General features: G+C 32.4%; 2 protein-coding genes across 5 annotated transcripts; one reads left to right on the top strand and one right to left on the bottom strand.

Annotated features, from left to right (window-relative positions):
• Positions 1 to 1,469: 1,469 nt before the first annotated feature.
• LOC125823735 (aquaporin PIP2-1-like) lies at positions 1,470 to 14,209 on the bottom strand. Of its 4 annotated transcripts, none has more exons than XM_049503137.1 (3): positions 13,576 to 14,168; positions 13,363 to 13,503; positions 1,470 to 1,642 (listed from the first exon to the last, which is right to left on the bottom strand). In XM_049503137.1, the coding sequence occupies exons 1-3, from the start codon at positions 14,158 to 14,160 to the stop codon at positions 1,529 to 1,531; spliced, it is 840 nt and encodes a 279-aa protein (XP_049359094.1). In that variant the 5' UTR covers positions 14,161 to 14,168; the 3' UTR covers positions 1,470 to 1,528. The 4 variants fall into 4 exon arrangements, with proteins under 4 accessions (XP_049359094.1, XP_049359087.1, XP_049359072.1 ...); XM_049503130.1 differs by lacking the exons at positions 13,363 to 13,503; positions 13,576 to 14,168 and adding exons at positions 2,294 to 2,434; positions 2,507 to 3,145; XM_049503115.1 differs by lacking the exons at positions 1,470 to 1,642; positions 13,363 to 13,503; positions 13,576 to 14,168 and adding exons at positions 2,083 to 2,202; positions 2,294 to 2,434; positions 2,507 to 3,141.
• Positions 14,210 to 19,121: 4,912 nt separating this feature from the next.
• On the top strand, positions 19,122 to 20,387 carry LOC125823763 (aquaporin PIP2-1-like). The gene is made up of 3 exons (XM_049503148.1): positions 19,122 to 19,737; positions 19,810 to 19,950; positions 20,042 to 20,387. Exons 1-3 carry the CDS (start codon positions 19,153 to 19,155, stop codon positions 20,153 to 20,155), a joined length of 840 nt encoding a protein of 279 aa, XP_049359105.1. The 5' UTR covers positions 19,122 to 19,152; the 3' UTR covers positions 20,156 to 20,387.
• The last annotated feature ends 573 nt before the right edge of the window (positions 20,388 to 20,960 follow it).

Here is a 20,960-nt window from a genome sequence, read left to right as displayed (position 1 = left end):
TAATTCCCACATGTTTCATGTCTTTACCCCGAAATTGAGCAACATTGAACACGACAAGATTCACAAGCGATGTTTCCACTCTCTTTCTACCGACACTTCACCTCCCTCATAACTCTTTAAATATTAGCCCCTTTCTTTCTCTCTTCTCTCAAACACAACAAGAAAATACAGCCAAAATAAAACAGGGGAGAGTAGTACTGAACACTCTCTCTATTGTAGTTCGTGTAATTTCACAAGTAGAGTCTTGAAAAAAAAGTGGTGTGTACACAATCATACCCGACTTAATGGCAATTAAAAGGGAACAAAAATGTTGGATGGAAGTTGCTGTTCCAGCAGTAGTAAAGGCACCAAATAAGATTTCAGTTTCTCCCAAACTGGACACTATATTTGAAGAAGAAGAAGATGAAGATTTTGAGGACTCTTGATTTAATATGACCTAATTTTTTCTTTTCTAGGTAGGGGGGGATTCTGTTTTCTTCCCTAAAGATTTTGGTTTAATTAATTAAATAGATGTGATGTTGTATTTCATCATTTGAGTATTGTTAAGAATTAAGATATCTCTACATCTGTTTTGTTTGTTGTTTTTCCCCAAATTACCAATCGAGTTTGGCGATTAGTTTCATATATACTCCATTTCAATTTATATGATATTTACTGCTTACCAAAAAATAATTTGACTAATTTGTAAGCTTAGGGTGAGCTAACTTTGAAGCCCTCAAAGGTTGTGATATGTGATAAGTTTGTTTAGGATAGTTAATTTACTTGAAATTTGTGTAATTACTAACAAGATCGTAGTGAGGATTGAGAATACCAATAGAACACTCTTTAGTCAAATCTTACAGTAGGCGTAAACTGATACCATGAAAAAAAGCGAGGGCGGATGTTGTTCTCATGTACCTAATTGGACATTCTTCGTGGTTAAATCTTACTTTATATTGGTATATATAATATTTTGTACAGTATTAGAATCAATAGTTATCGGTAGCGTAGTGCAAGAGTATGTATGAAATTACATGGTGCCCCTGTGAGCTGCAGCAGCAATAGGCCAGTAGCTCAGTGGAAATTGGGCTCAAAAGTATCCAAGGCATGCACAATTGAATCGCTACAGAGTTTTCATGAAACTTCTGGCAATGTCATTGAAAAAAATTTTGATAAGTTATCTAATAAAAGAGTGTTTCCACGACTTGAAACATGTGACCTCTTGATCACATAACAACAATTTTACCATAGTACTTCCATTTTTGTTTGAACAGAACAAAAGTTAGAAACAAAGAGGCAGGGAGATATATGGATAATAGCCTTGTTCATAATTAATTCCATTATTTGGATGCTCAAAACAAGCATAGTGAAAATTACAGAAACACACAAAAAAAGGAAACCAATAAAAAAAAGTAGTAGTGACATTGTTTAGCAAATCTAAAACAAATGCCAAACAGCCAAGACAACTCTAATAATATAAAATGCATAATTTAAAGAGACTTCTCTTGTCAAATACTTATATACAATTTTCAATTCTTGATGATAATTATTAGGCATTGCTCCTGAATGAACCAAGTGCTTTCACAGCTCCAGCCCTCAAAATAAACTGATGATAAAATGCAGCAATTGCAGCACCAATAAATGGTCCAACCCAAAATATCCACTGTTACAATTTAACAACCAAAAATTCAATTAATCAACCAAAATATAGTATTTCAAAAATCAACAAATCAAATTTACTTACTTGGTCCCAAGCTTTGTTATCTCCATAAATAACAGCAGCCCCAAAACTCCTAGCAGGATTAATACCAGTTCCAGTAACAGGAATTGTAGCCAAGTGGACCATAAACACCGCAAATCCAATTGGAAGTGGCGCCAATACCTTCAATTATCAGAATTGAAGATTTAATTTAACGGATCATCATTAAACTTTACATGACAAAATTATACTTACAGGAACGTGTGAGTCTCTGGCATTCCTCTTAGGATCAGTAGCAGCAAATCTAAAAACAAATGCCAAACAGCCAAAACAACTCTAATAACATAAAAAGCATAATTCAAAGAGACTTTTCTTCTCAAATACTTATATACAATTTTTCATGATAATTATTAGGCATTGCTCCTGAATGAACCAAGTGCTTTCACAGCTCCAGCCCTCAAAATAAACTGATGATAAAATGCAGCAATTGCAGCACCAATAAACGGTCCAACCCAAAATATCCACTGTCACAATTTAACAAGCAAAAATTCAATTAATCAACCAAAATATAGTATTTCAAAAATCAACAAAAAAAAACTCATCAAATTTACTTACTTGGTCATTCCAAGCTTTGTGATGTCCATAAATAACAGCAGCCCCAAAACTCCTAGCAGGATTAATACCAGTTCCAGTAACAGGAATTGTAGCCAAGTGAACCATAAACACCGCAAATCCAATTGGAAGTGGCGCCAATACCTTCAATTATCAGAATTGAAGATTTAATTTAACGGATCATCATTAAACTTTACATGACAAAATTATACTTACAGGAACGTGTGAGTCTCTGGCATTCCTCTTAGGATCAGTAGCAGCAAAAACAGTGTAAACAAGAACGAAAGTTCCAATAATCTCCGCACCCAAACCGGTACCAGTACTATATCCATCATTCAACATATTAGCACCACCACCATACTGAACATAATAAGCTTTTTGAAAAGATTTAACCAATCCGCAACCACAAATAGCTCCTAAACACTGAGCTACAATGTACATTATGGCCCGAACCAACGATACTTTTCGTGCCAAGAAAAGGCCGAATGTAACAGCAGGGTTAATGTGTCCACCAGAAATACCAGCAGTACAATAAACAAGTACAAAAATCATACCCCCAAATGCCCAAGCAATTCCAAGAATACCAACACCACCACATTGATCAGTAGAACTCTGGCTTTTGTACCCAATAACAGTGAGGACAGTTATGTAAAGAAATAAAAGAGTAGCTATGAATTCAGCAATTATGGCTCTGTAAAATGACCATTTTCCTAACTCTTCAGGATCAATTAAGGGTGCTGGGGGTGGGTCTTGGTAATCTTTTGGTGCATATTCAGTACCAACTTCAATGTCTTTGCCCATTTTTGGCTCTCTGTTTTTTAGGCTAAGTAAGAGTGATGTTGAAAAGTGTTTGATATTTGATTGATAATTGTTGGCGGTATTTATGGAGTTGGGAATTTAATTAGAGGACTTATTTGATGGATTAATAATAATTAATCAAACTTATCATTTGCCGCCCCACAATACTCATTCCCATTTTCTTGCATTTTTTTTTAAAGTTTCATATGATTAATAATCAATGTCCCTACCACTTTACGAAACGATTACATGTTTTAGAAACGATTCTTTTTTTTTAAAAGATAAATGTCAAAAACACATCTAAACTATCTTTGTTTTTTAGTTTAATATCTAAATTATTGTGATTTTGAACAAACTACCACTTATTAATTTAAGAAACACATCTCAAATTAATGCATTCTTTCTTTTATTTGAGAAAAACCTTGACACATGACATTCTATATAGATAAAATATTCCTCATTGACAAAAATTAAATAATAAATTATTAATAGTAATTAAAAATTAAGGATTAAAGTATTACTATCCCAAAAAAAAATTTAAATTATGTTTCTTACCCACTCATATGATGACTTGTTGTGATATGCACTATTCTTAATTTTATTCAATTCCTATGATGTAAGTGCATTAATCCTATAATGATATGTGGAGGTTAAGTCTTGAACTCTTAATGAAAGTTTGTATCTCGTATGAGTGGGGTGTCAAATTATAGGAGCACCCTTGACAGATTTCACCTATGTGAGAGTGAAAGTAGGTCGCTTTCTATGAGAATGGGCTTGTTCTCAAAAAGACTCATGAAACCGGGATAGCACAAGGCCATAATGTGTTGGCTATTAAAGCTTATGTCAACACCTTGACTATTGTGTGTAAGCAATGATCATACTTTATTTCCCTTAAGCAGTCATAGTTCAAGTCTGAGACCACTACTGACTCTAGAGTAAAGGTTATTGTTTTACTAAGTGAAGGTTCAATGTTGAGCACACCTTCATTATGCATAATAGTCTACCTTCAAATGAGTTGTGAAGAACTCTCTTATCTTAATACTAAAAATGAGTGGGGGATTGTTGATGTGACATTTTAATATTAATTAAAATATATTACATGTCACATTATATATCATGTAATGTCTATTGATGGGACATTACATTTGTGCCTCTTTACTCTCATCAATTATGGAAGAAAGTGGTCATTAGTTTTTTGTAACTTATGTAATCACTAACTCTTCATTTCATCAATTATTCTATCTTTATATCTTGTAACTTATGTAACATTTGAGCCATTCATTTGACAAATTTACTACCCGCTATCTTCCTATTCATTGCAAGGAAGAATTCATCAACTATAAATAGTGTGGTCTTCCTTTGTGTTGAGAGATAAGAAAAAACAAGATAAGTACAAGAAAATATAGAGTGAAAAGATGAGTAGTATTTTATTGTGTTTATATTGAGATTAGTATTGTAATGAAAGAGAGAGTTGAGACAAAGAATGATATACTAAGTCTTCAACTATATTCACTATATACAAAAGAGAATATTTATATGTTGAAGGAAAATGTTCTTTTGTGGAGCTTCAGACTCTTCAACTAATTCGGAGTTGTTTGAGTTGTACGATGTTGATGGATTGTTATATCCTGGAGGGGATAAGTCAAAAGTGATACTGCTGGATAGGTGTAGATTATGCTGCAGTGGACTTGAGCTGCCTCTGATTATCAACAACAATTTTTTTTAATAGAAAACGATTTTTTTTTTTATAAATCTTACTGCAATACGACCGACCACCTTAGGTTGGAATGGAAAAGAAAAAATGAATCATTTGATTTTCTGTTTGGGCCATATAGGACACCACCGTCTATTCCAACTCAGCCCATATTGTTGACTCTTTCAACCACTCATATCTTGCCATCTCTATACTGTTCAAAAAATGGCTGTTGTAATTACTTGAAAAAAATAATGCCATTTTGAATAATATGTGGTTAATGCCTAGACATGTGTTGATCACCAAACAAATCAGTCTATTTATAAATAAAATACAATTCAAATATTAATTAAAGAGCTACTAGATTATAGTCCAACAATTGTCGTCACTTGTTCACTATACTATTTTGAGATGTCTAATAATACTTGTCTATTTTACGAAATTAATTGATAATTTTACACTTAGTTCCTAATTTATCTTTATTATTAATTATAGTCATTTCCCTATTACATTTTTCAAGTTATTGTATTTATTATATTTAAAGGATGATCTAGTAAAATTACCTTTATATTTACAGTTTCTTAAGGGGCGTGCTGTAACGACCTTCTCCCGTCGTAATAGAAAAGCCAACGGGGAAAAATTTTGAGCCAAATTTTTTCCGTAGTAACTTGAAATTTTCCAACCTAGTCCAGATTTGGACGAAATCGGAGTCATGTGAGTCTCGGGAAATCTAGTAACAAATGGGAGATCTAATTATGATTTTGATCACACGAGTAGATAGCTAAGACGTTGAGGAATCCGTACGACTTTACATAATTGAATTTGAGTGAGTGGAACTTCCGAAACTGAGCTTAGCGTGAACGAGTATTTCTGAGTGTCATGGGATGAAAGTGTGTTGTTAAATGGGGGTTTGCGACTCTAATTACGACGTTTTGTCTCCGCGCAAACCGCTATGGCGGGATTTTTCCCGCCACAGCGGGGCCACCATAGAGGGTCAGTCGTGACTTAAGTTGCAAATAAACCCCAATTTTTTTTATTCTGCACTTTTTGACTTTGAGAGCTAGAAGATGACCCCAGGTGTTTTCTTGACAGTTTTCCACCGTTCTTGATGCTAAAGGTATGATTTTCACTCCCCGAATCCATTTTTCAATCCATAGAACTTAGTTCTTGGGTAATTATCAATAGGGGAGGGTTTTGATCTGGGAATTATGGTGGAAGAAAATCCTAATCTGGGTATGGGGATCAAGGGTTTGACTTAGGGTTGATATTTTTTATTATGATCCGGGTAATTAGGTCTTGATTATTGATTCTCGCGTTATATTGATTGTTTGTAGACCAAGAACATACGGAAAGAATCCGAAAAGAGAAGAATCAAGTTTCTTAGGGGATTCAAGCTTTGTTCGAGGTAGGTGATGGTTGTGATTTCATGTTGGTGTGATATATATTTGTAATTGCTTCATTATAATGCATGTATGTATGCAAATGTTACATTATTGATCACACTAATCGTAGATAAGGATGATTGAATAATTGTATGCCATGAATCATAACTTGATTGTATGATTATAAGAATGTACATTGTGATTGTGATTGTGATTGTGGTTTGTTGAATGGATCGGGCGTTACGTTCCAACACACTAACTTGGATCGGGTGCCACGTTCTGGTGCATATATGGGATCAGGTGTCACGTCCGGCATACTAACTTTGATCGAGTACCACGTATCGGTACACTAACAATTTGGGTATTGATTCCATGAAAGGACCATTGACTTGACATGACTGTATATCTTGAAAATTGTGAAATTGTACGTTGTTCGTAAGTGATAATTGATATTGTATATGTTCGGTGTATGCATGTTTATTATTGTTGTGATAACTTATATATGTTTCACCTATTGGGACAGCCGCGTGATTTTACCGCTACCAGTGCACTGTGGTTGTGTACTGATACTGCATTTTCTCTTTCTTTGTTGAGTACATGGAATCTTCAGGCGGCTACTGACAGACCTCGCTTAAAAGATCAGTGATCGAGATCGAATTCAAGGATTAGCCAGTTCTTCCAGGCTGTCATAAGTTCTCGTTATGTTTAGTCCATTCCATTCATACTTAGACTAGTACTTTAGATATTCTTATGTTTAGTTTGGGGTTGCACTCATTTTCTAGGCTTGTCGTTAGTAGATGTTTTGGTACATTGACTTTCAGGTTCTAGGCTTTATTTCTGCAATTATTTTGATTAGACTTTTGAAGTTTATGGGAACTCCCCATTTTTTCTTTAGACATTTAAACCTGCTTTCGTATTTTTAAATGTTTTAGTTTCGTTAATTTGGTTAGTTAGGTTGTAGTAACTGTTCTCCCATCGGAGGGTTAGTGTGAGTGTCAATCACGACGGTATGGGTCGTGACAAAGTTGGAATCAGAGCTCTAAATTCGTTGATTTTGATGTACCAAAACGAGTCTAGTAGAGTCTTGCGGAATGATACGGAGACGTCTGTACTTTTCTTCGAGAGGCTATAGGACTTTTGGAAATCTCTTTGTTTTCTTTTGTCTCCTTTCGTGCTATAACTTGGGTCCAGTTGGTATCCGGTGATCCAAATTGGTATCTAATCTCCTTCACTCTTCTGTCCGCAGATGGTTAACACTAGGTTCAACGGTGTCAAACCCGCAACACCCGTCAATGAGCCCACTGAGGAGTCCGCAGCAAGAGGCCGTAGTCGAGGCAAGAGTAGAGACAAAACAAGGGGTAGAGGCCGAGGAAGGATAACACCAACTAGGGATGGAGCTCCGGTTGAGAATGCCCCCTTATGCGCATCACGAGGAGATAGAAGAGAATGTAGAGATTGAGGATGAAGAGAGTGTTGGACAAGAGTAAGAGGTGTAGGCTGAGACTACATGTATCCCTTCCTTAGATCCAATGTTAGCTCAGCAGATTATGTTGTTCCTGAAAGGATTGGTTGGTCTTGGAGTGCTTTCCTCTGTTCAAGCAACTTAAGCTCCCGTTAATCCCTCTATTGCTATCACTGTTTCCAAGGTGGGTGGAACTGAAGGTACTGATGCTTTCTTTCGTCCTTTGTTGGGTCCTGTTATGACTGGTAATGAACATGAGATGTTGACTAAGTTCTTGAAATTGAAACCACCTGTGTTTCATGGTTCTGAGAGTGAGGACGCCTATGAGTTCATCCTGTTGACACCCAATTTTGACCCTCCTTCCTTCTAATTTATTGTTTTTGAGCTTCTAATTTAATAACGTATAAAATTATCCCTTTCACAACTATTTTTATTACTACAACTATATATCTTCTAAAATTATTAGTTTTATTATCAAAATTACTAATATTATTTTTTATACCTCTTATCTTAAAAAATCATTTGTCATCATTTTATTTCAAGTTTCATATTTTGTTAAATTAATTATACGTCGATATCTTGTATCTATATTTAATACTAGCATAAAGTCGTAATATCGATATTTTTATTTACGTAAATTATTAGTTGTCATCTTATAACATTTTAAGTATTGGTTATTAAGTTAGAAGTCCAAAACAATTGAAAAGAAGAAAAGATCCAAACAAAATTCAGCCCAAGCTAGGATGTAACCCAACATTTATCCCAAGAACTCAGCCCAAATCCACTCAAATATTCAGCCCAAATGTGAGCCCTAATTCCAATTTGTGCATACAGCTGCGCCTAGTCCAAAGGAGCAGCATCGTTCTTCCTCTTTGAGAAAGTTTCAGAGACCTTTAACATTATGCAGATCTTAGTGTCTCCATTTTCGTGCAAGAGCTTCACCTCTCTCTTCTGCAAAAAGCCAGCACCCTCTTCCTCTTCCTGATTCACTTTTTTTTTCTTTAATTCGGTCAACAAAAAGCCAAAATACTTTTGACATCTCTGATGAAGAATCACATGTACAGTTTTGAATTCAAAATGGCTCTTTTGACTCGATTTTAAAGAAATCCTGCCCAAATCAAGAACCCTAATTCCATCCTATAAGTATTAGGAGAAAGTGTCTGTTTTGGAGAGGTTGGAGCAGCCGCTGTCGTCCTTTTGAAGCACCATTTTTTTTACCTTTAAAAAATCACTTTTTTCTGGCTCTAGCATTTTGGTTTCGGTTTGGTTTCAGACCACAACAAATACATTGTTGTTTACTCTATTACTCTCCTTGTTGTTAGAGTTCGAGTTCAAAGCCCATCGGATTTAAGATTCGAGACCTGCCTCTAACGTTCACTGCCCCAAAAAAGGTGAAAACTGATTTTATTCTTTTACTTCATAATACTTTTCTTTCTCTTTTTTTTGTTAACAAATCTTGTATGTAGAAAGCATATTATAGTGTTTCCTGCCACTTTTAAAAAATATATGCTTTGGTTTTGGTGAGATTTGCAGAAGAAGTTATTTTACTAAGTTGAACATACATCGTCTGTTCCTAAGTCTAATGAACTCGTATTTGATAAAGAATACATTTTTTGGATTTTTTCCCTTTTTCAATAGTATTTAAATATGTGTTTTGTTAGGATATCAAGTTTCTTGTCAGCTGCATGTTACCTGTGTATACTAAATAAATGGAATTTATTTATTTTGAGCATTTTTTTTATTAACCATTAGTATATAAATTTGTATATATTGAACTGTCATGTATTATTTTTAACAAATAATGTTAGTCTTAGTCTACTTAGAATAGATATTGCCGTTTATACTCTTACTAATTGTTGTTTGTTGATTTGGTATTTTTGAGTCCATGTGGTATTAGATACAAAATATTATGTGAAATACTATGTGTGTGATTTATCTCCTTCATTTTGGGCTGTTTGAACTTCTTTGTATGATTTGCGTAGATTTTTTTTTTTAAAATCAAATGAGTTGCTGCTAATTTCTACCTCTTTTTTCTTTTCTCTATTATACATGTACACTCGGGAGCGCGTATGGAGTTGCAATATGACTCCACCTCTATCCAAATTAGAGAAGCGACCTATCTTGCATTTAGCTCGTGTCTAGAATGATTCACTCATTCCAAAAGAAAATCCTGCACTTCCTCTTTATCTCAAAGCTTTATATTTTTTATGCATGCATATATGTTGTTATCTTTGACTAACATTTTATACTTTCTTTCGGCACCTATTTTTATGTTTCGTTTCAATTTATATTTGAACTTATGCAAACTAATTAACTAAGAACTTAAGCAAACCTAGTAGCTCACCTTCCCCTCCTCTAGATATTGGGTTTAACATATTAATTTGGCTTAGAACAAAGACCTATAAATTAAGTTCTTTTGTTGCTTAACTCGCTCGTTAGTTTGAGAAAGTTTTGTTTTGCAAAGAAGTTGGACCCTTTTTTTTAATGAATATGTATGTTGCTGTACTTTTTCATAAACTAAGGTCTCAAACACAACTTTTCTAACACTTTCCACAAACCTTTGTTAAAGTTAAGAACAAAAGAGTAAGTATTTGAACTCTAAAGTGATTTATTTTGAGAATTTAAAAAGGGCCGATTTGTATGTCTTTGTTTATATTTTTAAAATGTTAACTTTATAAAATGTTGATATGTCTAGAGTTTTAAAACACAACTCTTTTTGGGAATTATGAGTAGGCGAATTTGAAGATAAAAGGCTTTCAATTGGATAAAAACTTTTATTTTTTTTATCAAGGCAAAATATATTTCATTATCTTTAGCTTCAAGATTTCCTTGTTAATTCAATTTCATAAAAAAGATTTTCTTTCTTAAACAAAAAGCATTTGACTTGGCCAGCTATTTTGAAGATAACAAATTGTGCATATTTCATTCAAACTCCTTTTTTCTCGCTAAAAAATCAAGTTTAAATTAATGGTTGTTTCATTTCATTCTATTAGATCTTTCTATATGAAGTTAGTATATTTTAAGGTTTTTATACTTTAATATTTTTTAGGTTACTTTGCCATGATTTAATTAATACTAGTTTTTCTTAGCTTTTAATGGTTATTTTATTTTTTCTCTAATTAACCTAAGTTTGGCCGGTTAATAGTTTTAAAACTAATCTTAAAGGATGCCTTACCCCTTCCCTTTAGGATCAATTAGAACTCTTACCTAGAATCACATAAGTTAGTAGACCTTAATTGAAGTCAATTTTAGTATTACTTAGTTAATAATTTAGGTATCCTAATTTACCTTAAAATAATTAGGTGGCGACTTCTTAAGTTAATTAATTTGGAAATCACCAATACGTTGTACACGTTTTGACCTCGAGTTAAAATGGGGTATAACACATCCTAGATTGATATGTAATCTGAATTGACTCATGAAAAATCTTGTCGAAATATTTTTAATATTTTTTTCAATTTGATATGTTGTATACAACATAATAAAGAAAAATAATAATTTTATTAGGTACTAAAATAGTTTAAAAGAACAAATAAATTAATTAAGCTTAGTAAAAATTGGATTGGGTTGGGTCTTGACCCATAATTCAACCCATTATCTTATCCATTTTGACCCAAACAAATTTGGGTTGTATTGGGTTGGGTCTTGATTTGATTGTTGTCTTAACCCCATTATGACCCGTCCAAATTTGATCCAACCCTCCCAATTGCCATCCTTATTGAAAAGTACCATCCAAACAGTAAATCTTTAAGGGATATGACTGTAGTTGTGGTCACACCAACCCTTTCGTTCTTTTAGCTCCAAATCTCTCTATCATTTTCTTCTCTTCCACTTTGGCCAATATGAGCTCACCTGGTACTAGCAGCTTTATTCGAGAATTTCTCATCTTAGTAGGAGCATCAAGGTTTGAGCCAAATTGAGCAAGAGTGGCCACTTTGCGATATTTTGCTCACACTATTTAGGATAATTTACTTCATAGTTACTTTATTTTATGAAAAAATTACATAAATACACAACTTATTTTATCATATTCTTTAAAATGTTCTACCATTTGAAAAAAATTACAGAAATTCCTACTCTTTCCTATTCTTGGATATATCACTTTACACGATGTATTAAGACATTGATTGATGTATTCGAAACCAAGACGCGATGTATTAGGACGTCGAGCGGTGTATCAGAAATTGGGACATGATGTAACGGAACGTTTTGAGATATATCCAGATTTCACCAAATTTAAGAGCTTTTTGTGATTTGGAAAAGAGTTGAGATAAGATGTAATTAGCTCTTAACACTATGGAATTTGTGTAAAATTCTCTTATATTATTTTATAATTTAAAAGTCACTCAACTTAAAATAATTTACGCAACTTTATTTTATAACTCAAAAGTCACTCAACTTAGAGTAATTACTTAGAAAGTCACTCAGTACTTCACCTAAAAAGTCATCTAATCAATTTAAATTATTTTTTTCATTGAATTATTTTGAAATAAATTTTTTATTTTAAATTAAATTTGTAAGAAACAATAAGGTACCTAATTTAATCATTTTATTGACCTACCCCACTTAATCCAACCCGTTAAAAATATATGTGTTCTTAACTTTACGTTATTAGTATAATAATTGTGTCACTTGATTCTGTAATTGAAACGTATACAATGCACCCCTTTTTGTGCATAAGGTGAACTCTAAAATATTACTCAATTAAAAGTTAAACACAAGAAACTCTTACGATAATCCCTTCTAGCCTCCCATTAATTTGTTAAAAGGTAAAATTAGTTAAAGATTAAAGTTTAATGGGATTAAAGTCAAAGAAGTTATTCACCAGTCATCACTTTGACATAAATAATTCAACAACTATTTAATATCTCTAGCCAAACGCAGAATAAAATAATTATGTATTTTATCTCATAATTATTATACATTATACATTATACATCACATCAAACAACTCCTTAAAACTTTCTCGCGTCTACCTAGCTCAGCCTCGAATTAATGTTTATTGGGTGACTTTCTTATATGATATCTTGAACAATTCTTCACTTTTGAAGTATTTGCCTTTTTGGGTTGAAAATGACTCGATGTTTAATTTTTTTCTTAATCATGATATTACAGTGGAACCAATTACAATCTTGTTTCTCAATGGTGGCCCCATACCATCTCTCAGCGTGAGGTTGGGTGTTGACCAGTCACACATCAAAATAAAAAAAAGGATGTGTATTGGCCTATGGTCATAAACAATGAACGCTTTCGAATTTAATTTTTGAAATTGAGTTAAATTGAATATTATTTTTTAATTCGTTATAATAAAGAAGGGGGAAGTTAAATGGACAATAGCCTTGCTATTTCATTATTTGGATGCTTAAAAAATAGCATAGTGAAAATTACAGAAACACACACAAAAACGAAAAGGGAAACAAAGTAGAAAAGTTGTTTGGCAAATCTAAAATAAGTGCCAAACTGCCAAGACAACTCTAACAACATAATTCAAAGAGACTTTTCTTCTCAAATACTTATATACAATTTCAATTTTTCATGATAATTAGGCATTGCTCCTGAATGAACCAAGTGCTTTCACAGCTCCAGCCCTCAAAATAAACTGATGATAAAATGCAGCAATTGCAGCACCAATAAATGGTCCAACCCAAAATATCCACTGTTACAATTTAACAGCCAAAAATTCAATTAATCAACCAAAATATAGTATTTCAAAAATCAACAAATCAAATTTACTTACTTGGTCATCCCAAGCTTTGTGATGTCCATAAATAACAGCAGCCCCAAAACTCCTAGCAGGATTAATACCAGTTCCAGTAACAGGAATTGTAGCCAAGTGGACCATAAACACCGCAAATCCAATTGGAAGTGGCGCCAATACCTTCAATTATCAGAATTGAAGATTTAATTTAACGGATCATCATTAAACTTTACATGACAAAATTATACTTACAGGAACGTGTGAGTCTCTGGCATTCCTCTTAGGATCAGTAGCAGCAAAAACAGTGTAAACAAGAACGAAAGTTCCAATAATCTCCGCACCCAAACCGGTACCAGTACTATATCCATCATTCAACATATTAGCACCACCACCATACTGAACATAATAAGCTTTTTGAAAAGATTTAACCAATCCACAACCACAAATGGCTCCTAAACACTGAGCTACAATGTACATTATGGCCCGAACCAACGATACTTTTCGTGCCAAGAAAAGGCCGAATGTAACAGCAGGGTTAATATGTCCACCAGAAATACCAGCAGTACAATAAACAAGTACAAAAATCATACCCCCAAATGCCCAAGCAATTCCAAGAATACCAACACCACCACATTGGTCAGTGGAACTCTGGCTTTTGTACCCAATAACAGTGAGAACAGTTATGTAGAGAAATAAAAGAGTAGCTATGAATTCAGCAATTATGGCTCTGTAAAATGACCATTTTCCTAACTCTTCAGGGTCAATTAAGGGTGCTGGGGGAGGATCTTGGTAATCTTTTGGGGCATATTCAGTGGCAACTTCAATGTCTTTTGCCATTTGTACACCAAAAAAGAAGAAAGAAGAATATGTTAATTTTGTGATTTGAGAAAACAGAGTGTAGTGGAATGGATAAGGAGTGAAAGGGGTATTTATGGAGAAAATTGGCCTAATAATTAAAGTCTCATACTCATTTATTTTTAATCAGAGTTCTTGTGTTTAAATGTTCAAAAATAAAATAAAATAAAATAATATTGAAATTGTGCACTTTAGAAATAAACCGTGTACTATGTAAATTTGAAATATTTAATATGAATATCAGATATCAAACGAAAAAAAGAAAAATTCAATAATTGAAGTGATATTGAGGAGGTGGATGTATGTAGTAGTTTCCATATTTTTCTTTGTCCTTTTTAGTGGTAGAGTGACACCTACCTCTAACTCGTGGGTCGGCAAATTTGTGGGGTACGTTGGGCACCGAATTTCGATTGGGATCCGTTCGATACGGAAAAAAATATTTTAATGTAAAAATGGTTCTTCACAATTTCTATGAAAATAAATTTTATAAAAATAAAAAAATATTGATTTTTGTTGAAATAGAAAATTTCATGAGTAATGTTTTTCGTATTTTGTCCTTCACATCTTCCGACATTAATACTCAACATTAAGTTACACTAGAACATTCGTTCAATGAGGTTGTTGAGAATTGAATATATGTTTTTTTTTGAAAAATCAAATTCAATTTATTTTCCTTCTGTGTGTTTCACATTTTTCTTATTAACCTTTTGAAAATTGAAACCAATAAAAATTTTCCCCATCCGGCATCAAAAAATAGTTTTGAGGTCTCGTTAATCTGAATTCAAATTATACCAAATATATTACTATAAAATTTTCATTTTCAAGATTCGAACCTCAACTTTTTTTATCAGGAATATAATGTTCTTTATTTATGCTGTCCAAATTTTCAAGTGGACCAATAATAGCAATTACCAAAAAGAATAATCTTATACCAAGAGAATTCTTTGCCAAAAAACACAATCAGCTAGCGCATGAAATTACAGTACTATAAATAGACTGAAATTATAATAATTATTTTTTTTTGTGCATTTTGATCGATTATTTCAAGTTTTTTTTTGTTATTTAGGTTTTGGATTCAGCATGGACGAAAATGACCTTTGATGACATATCAAAATCAAACGGCAAAAAAATTTCAATCACACAAAACCGACCATCATCATCATGAATGATGAACCATTTCTTTTTTCTCTATTGTAGGTCCTTTTAGACCGCCCACTAACCTGTCTCCACGTCAGCAATAGTTATCTGTATTCGATATTCATATTAAAATCCGATTAATTTAAGTTTACGCTACTTAGTGCTCCATTTAAGGAACAACACTTCCTACCAAACTAATTCTTAAACAAAACTTGAATTCAAAATCTCTAATTAAGAAACAAGCAGTTGCATCCACTACCACGTCCTTTAGTTGTCTTTCTAAAATAATATGGAAAGAAAGTGTATGCAAAGGGTATAATTCTAGAGGGATACCAATATTTTTTCACATCTAATGTATAATTTGTGTTCTTAATATCGACTTATACAATATTAACTCAAGTCCATGAAGATATTTTTATGTATTGCTCTTTAAGCCTAGGCACATAACGAGACAAATTCAAGGCTCATAATCAATATATTGATTGATCATTAAGTAAAAAAGGCGCTTACCATAGTATTTCAGGCTAAAAAAAAAATTCTATAATTGTATAATTATCAAGTTAAAAAAATAAGTCAACCTCGAAATCAAATATGATCATCTTGTTTTTTTTTTTCCGTAACAAATGGCATTATGTCATCTTGAGTGAGCTTGATAAGAAAAAAAAAATGTGCAAATTAGGGAAAGGTCATGACTCATGACCTCCAATTTAGAAAAGAAGCAAAATATACTTTAGAAAATAGTGGCATGTGGTGAAAAAGATTGCCACGTGTTGAACAATAAGAGATCAATGGAAAAAAAATAATTCACAACAATCATATGGTTAGTATAAAAATTAGGGTTGTGGATGATATTGAATGGTCGGTGTGCACATTGTCTTTATTCAATGAATCTCCACTAGTTTTGTCTATGTTTGATTATTGAAAAAAGTTAAAAGTCTCGCACTCCTTACTATCATTATTATTAATAGTACATATAATAATATGTCACATATACACCTTTACTAATGAACCTTCTGGATGGATAATCTTGTGAGTTGTGATAAGTATAGCATAATATGATAAATTAAACAGATCAAAACAAGAGATTTTTGTTGGGATTAACTAAATATTTTATAATAATGTCATTTAATTTGTCTGATTTTTAGTATTTAGAATTAGGTTAGGAGGGTATCTTTAACTTCTTTTTTCTCATCAGAGTTATTTCAGAAAAAACCTATTAAGGAAAAAAAAAAGTGGTTCAAAGAAAACTAGATATTATAAAGAGATTTAATTGTATTCAAGACTCGTGTATTTGTTAAGTGAAATTACAAGTATTGCAATGCGACTTCAATTATATTATCTCATTTGTGGAATTTTATTTTGAATTTACTTGACAATAAAGAAGAGAATGCACATTCAACGACTATGTGACATGACACCATTTCATCAGAAAAAATTACTACTAAATATAGAATTTCATATGAGTATTGTGCAAAAGTAAATATATAAAACATAAGTGATACCACTATACTATATATATATACCTTATACTTTATAGGGTCAACTAAACCAACATAACAAGGCTATTTTGTTTATATGAATGTAATACTTACTTAATACATCTTGTATAAATATTTGAACGTTGTATGTACAGTCACTATTGAGAATTAATGATAAAGTGAACTCTACAAGTGACTGTACACTTACAAGTGAGAATTAATGATATTAGATGAGGAAAATTATGCGAAAAAATAAATATATACTAGTAAATTAACTAATATAGCTATAATTTAAATTAATTACGGCTTACAGCTTAATTTTAGCTTTAATTACATCACATGTCCTCTTTTATATAAATACAAATACAAATTATACATATATATATAAAATTATATGACATATATACAAATATAATTAGCCTCTCTCCACTTTCTGACCTTTCTCGCTCGCCTCTCTCCTCTCTTCCCCAATTTCGCTCGCCTCTCTCCTCCATCTCCCAATCTCTCGCCATATATACAATTATATATGTATATATATATATATATATATATATACACACACACAATTTTCTAACAAATATACATATACAATTCGCCTCTCTCCACTCTCTTCCCTCTCTCGCTCGCCTCTCTCCTCTCTCTCCCAATCTCGCTCTCCAGATATACAAATACAAATGCATACTAGTTACATATATACAATTATTTGACATATATACATATACAATTCGACATATATACATATACAATTCGCCTCTCTCCACTCTCTGTCCTCTCTCACTCACCTCTCTCCTCCCTCTCCCAATCTCGCTCGCCGCTCTCCTCCCTATAATATGTAGCTACGAATCATAATTAGCAAATTATAGTTATGAAGCGTAATTAAGCTATTTTTGAATGACTATATGTGAAAGTTGCCCTATTAGATGTTACACTAAGATTTTTCGAAAAAACTTATTCAAGATTTTCAAAATAATATATAGCACGTTACGGTACAAGATTGTATAAAAAAGAAGAATGATTGATTAAGGTGGGTTCTGCCTCTAGCTATAAGGTTCTTTAATTTCTCCTACCTAACCAATTGAATTATTTGTTCGTACGATATAATTAATATACATTGATATTACAAAAAATATATTACCTTACCATTATATAAAATGAAAAAAATATTGTTGAATTAAAATATAAAAGTTTATTTTCTCAATAGTGAGGATTGAAGGTGAGGCCTTTGCTGAGAGCCTGAAATGGTGAGACATGAGTGGTTGAAGGAATCAACAAGGTGGGCTGAGTTGGAATGGACGGTAATGGTGTGTATTTTGTTTTTGATGTCTGATATATACATTGAAATCAATTAATATTCAGTTTTATATCGAAAAATTTCATATAAAGAAATAAATCACTTTCTAATAAAGATAAATCTTAAAGTGAATTCTTAGATTAGAGTTGGTCTAATTTGTGTATAATGTGTATGTCCTGTCCTTACTTACCTCTATTAGATTGGATTCAAAATTTTAAAGTTTAGTGAATTTAATTATAGTTTTTACACATTTGTGATTAAGTGATAAATACTTTTTTATTTTTAATTAGATATCTTAAAATTTGATCTGAAACTTTTCGTGGCAAATTCGAATTTAGTTTGACTTACCGAGCAAGCCTATATTGAGTGCTTGACATGTTACGAACTATGGAGCCATATTTAGTGAAGGGTAGACTAGTAGTGTACATCCTTTATGAAAAAAATATGTCTCGTATCGTAGTTAAATGTTACTCTCTCCGTCCCATTTTATGCGAGGTAGTTTGACTCGACACAGAGTTTAAGAAAGAAATGAAGACTTTTAAAACTTGTGGTCTAAAATGAATGATAGAAATTTATTTGGCTATAAATCATTTGATCAAGGATAAAATAAATATTTTAAAGTTAAATTGTTACTTAGTATAAAAATGTGTCATTTTTTTTTAACAGACTAAAAATGAAAGTAAATCATATAAATAGGAACATAGAGAGTAATTAATATAATTAAGCATATACTTAGTTTTGGACGCTCTTAACATAATTGAGAAAAAAATTTACCCATCATGCGCTAAATTTCTGATTCCGCCACTGATACTCCGTTCCAAGGAAATTTGCGGCTATGAGGTAGGGACATTAAACCATATGAAAAATGCAAGAAATTGAGAGTGATTATTATGGGGCGGCAAATGATATGTTTGATTAATTATTAATCCATTAAATTAGTGTTAATGTAACACCCTCTAATTAAATACCCAACTCCATAAATACCGCTATCAATCTTCAACCAAATATCAAACACTTTTCAACATCACTCTTTACTTAGCCCAAAAAAAAAAAAACAGAGAGCCAAAAATGGGTAAAGACATTGAAGTTGGTACTGAATATGCACCAAAAGACTACCAAGACCCACCCCCAGCACCCTTAATTGATCCTGAAGAGTTAGGAAAATGGTCATTTTACAGAGCTATAATTGCTGAATTCATAGCTACTCTTTTATTTCTCTACATAACTGTCCTCACTGTTATTGGGTACAAAAGCCAGAGTTCTACTGATCAATGTGGTGGTGTTGGTATTCTTGGAATTGCTTGGGCATTTGGGGGTATGATTTTTGTACTTGTTTATTGTACTGCTGGTATTTCTGGTGGACATATTAACCCTGCTGTTACATTCGGCCTTTTCTTGGCACGAAAAGTATCGTTGGTTCGGGCCATAATGTACATTGTAGCTCAGTGTTTAGGAGCCATTTGTGGTTGTGGATTGGTTAAATCTTTTCAAAAAGCTTATTATGTTCAGTATGGTGGTGGTGCTAATATGTTGAATGATGGATATAGTACTGGTACCGGTTTGGGTGCGGAGATTATTGGAACTTTCGTTCTTGTTTACACTGTTTTTGCTGCTACTGATCCTAAGAGGAATGCCAGAGACTCACACGTTCCTGTAAGTATAATTTTGTCATGTAAAGTTTAATGATGATCCGTTAAATTAAATCTTCAATTCTGATAATTGAAGGTATTGGCGCCACTTCCAATTGGATTTGCGGTGTTTATGGTTCACTTGGCTACAATTCCTGTTACTGGAACTGGTATTAATCCTGCTAGGAGTTTTGGGGCTGCTGTTATTTATGGACATCACAAAGCTTGGAATGACCAAGTAAGTAAATTTGATGAGTTTTTTTTTGTTGATTTTTGAAATACTATATTTTGGTTGATTAATTGAATTTTTGCTTGTTAAATTGTGACAGTGGATATTTTGGGTTGGACCGTTTATTGGTGCTGCAATTGCTGCATTTTATCATCAGTTTATTTTGAGGGCTGGAGCTGTGAAAGCACTTGGTTCATTCAGGAGCAATGCCTAATAATTATCATGAAAAATTGTATATAAGTATTTGAGAAGAAAAGTCTCTTTGAATTATGCTTTTTATGTTATTAGAGTTGTTTTGGCTGTTTGGCATTTGTTTTTAGATTTGCTAAACAATGTCACTACTACTTTTTTTTATTTGTTTCCTTTTTTGTGTGAGTGCTTCTGTAATTTTCACTATGCTTGTTTTAAGCATCCAAATAATGGAATTATGAACAAGGCTATTATCCTTATATCTTCTAGTCTCTTTGTTTTAATAACTTATGGTATGTTCAAACTAAAACAAAATTATATGGTAAATTATTGCCCTATGGCTAGGTGGTTATGAGTTTAAATCGTGAAAACAAGCTTTTTTGGAAATATAAGATATGACTATGTATGATAAATTATTGTGATTTGTTCCTTTTATGTACTTATGCTTAGCGGGAATTTTAATACACCAAGTTATTTCTCTTTTTAAAATATGAAAAAAAATTATGAGTAACTCACTAATTACTTGTAATAGCATAATTCTGAATGTTGGTAATAATGTAGGAATCTTTCCAAATTAGGCGAAGTTGATTGAACATCTACACATTAAACAATAAATCAATATTCCATCTAGTGTCACAAACCAAATATGAGTCTGTTTGACTTTGCTGTTAAAAAATGTTTATTTCTAAAAAATTTCTTTTAAAAAAATAGCTTTTCAAAAAAGTGTTTTTAAAAAATAAATTAAATTGTGCTTGGCAAATTCATTCGAACAATGCTTTTAATAAGCAATTTGTATTTGACTAATTTTTTTACAAAAAATATTTTTGAAA

This window comes from Solanum verrucosum, unplaced genomic scaffold (assembly GCF_900185275.1).
Source record: "Solanum verrucosum unplaced genomic scaffold, falcon-dt-bn FXZP01000125.1, whole genome shotgun sequence".
Taxonomy (NCBI): Eukaryota; Viridiplantae; Streptophyta; class Magnoliopsida; order Solanales; family Solanaceae; genus Solanum; species Solanum verrucosum.
Note: the sequence above shows the minus strand (reverse complement) of the source record. Positions and strands in the feature narration are given on the sequence as shown.

Bases quoted from the DNA above. Each gene is read 5' to 3' on its own strand.
- LOC125823735 (XM_049503124.1), bottom strand. From the start codon at position 14,160: ATGGCAAAAGACATTGAAGTTGCCACTGAATATGCCCCAAAAGATTAC. The intron at 13,504-13,575 runs GTAAGTATAATT...TGATAATTGAAG, and splicing joins CCAGAGACTCACACGTTCCT to GTATTGGCGCCACTTCCAAT. The intron at 13,282-13,362 runs GTAAGTAAATTT...AAATTGTAACAG, and splicing joins ACAAAGCTTGGGATGACCAA to TGGATATTTTGGGTTGGACC.
- LOC125823763 (XM_049503148.1), top strand. From the start codon at position 19,153: ATGGGTAAAGACATTGAAGTTGGTACTGAATATGCACCAAAAGACTAC. The intron at 19,738-19,809 runs GTAAGTATAATT...TGATAATTGAAG, and splicing joins CCAGAGACTCACACGTTCCT to GTATTGGCGCCACTTCCAAT. The intron at 19,951-20,041 runs GTAAGTAAATTT...AAATTGTGACAG, and splicing joins ACAAAGCTTGGAATGACCAA to TGGATATTTTGGGTTGGACC.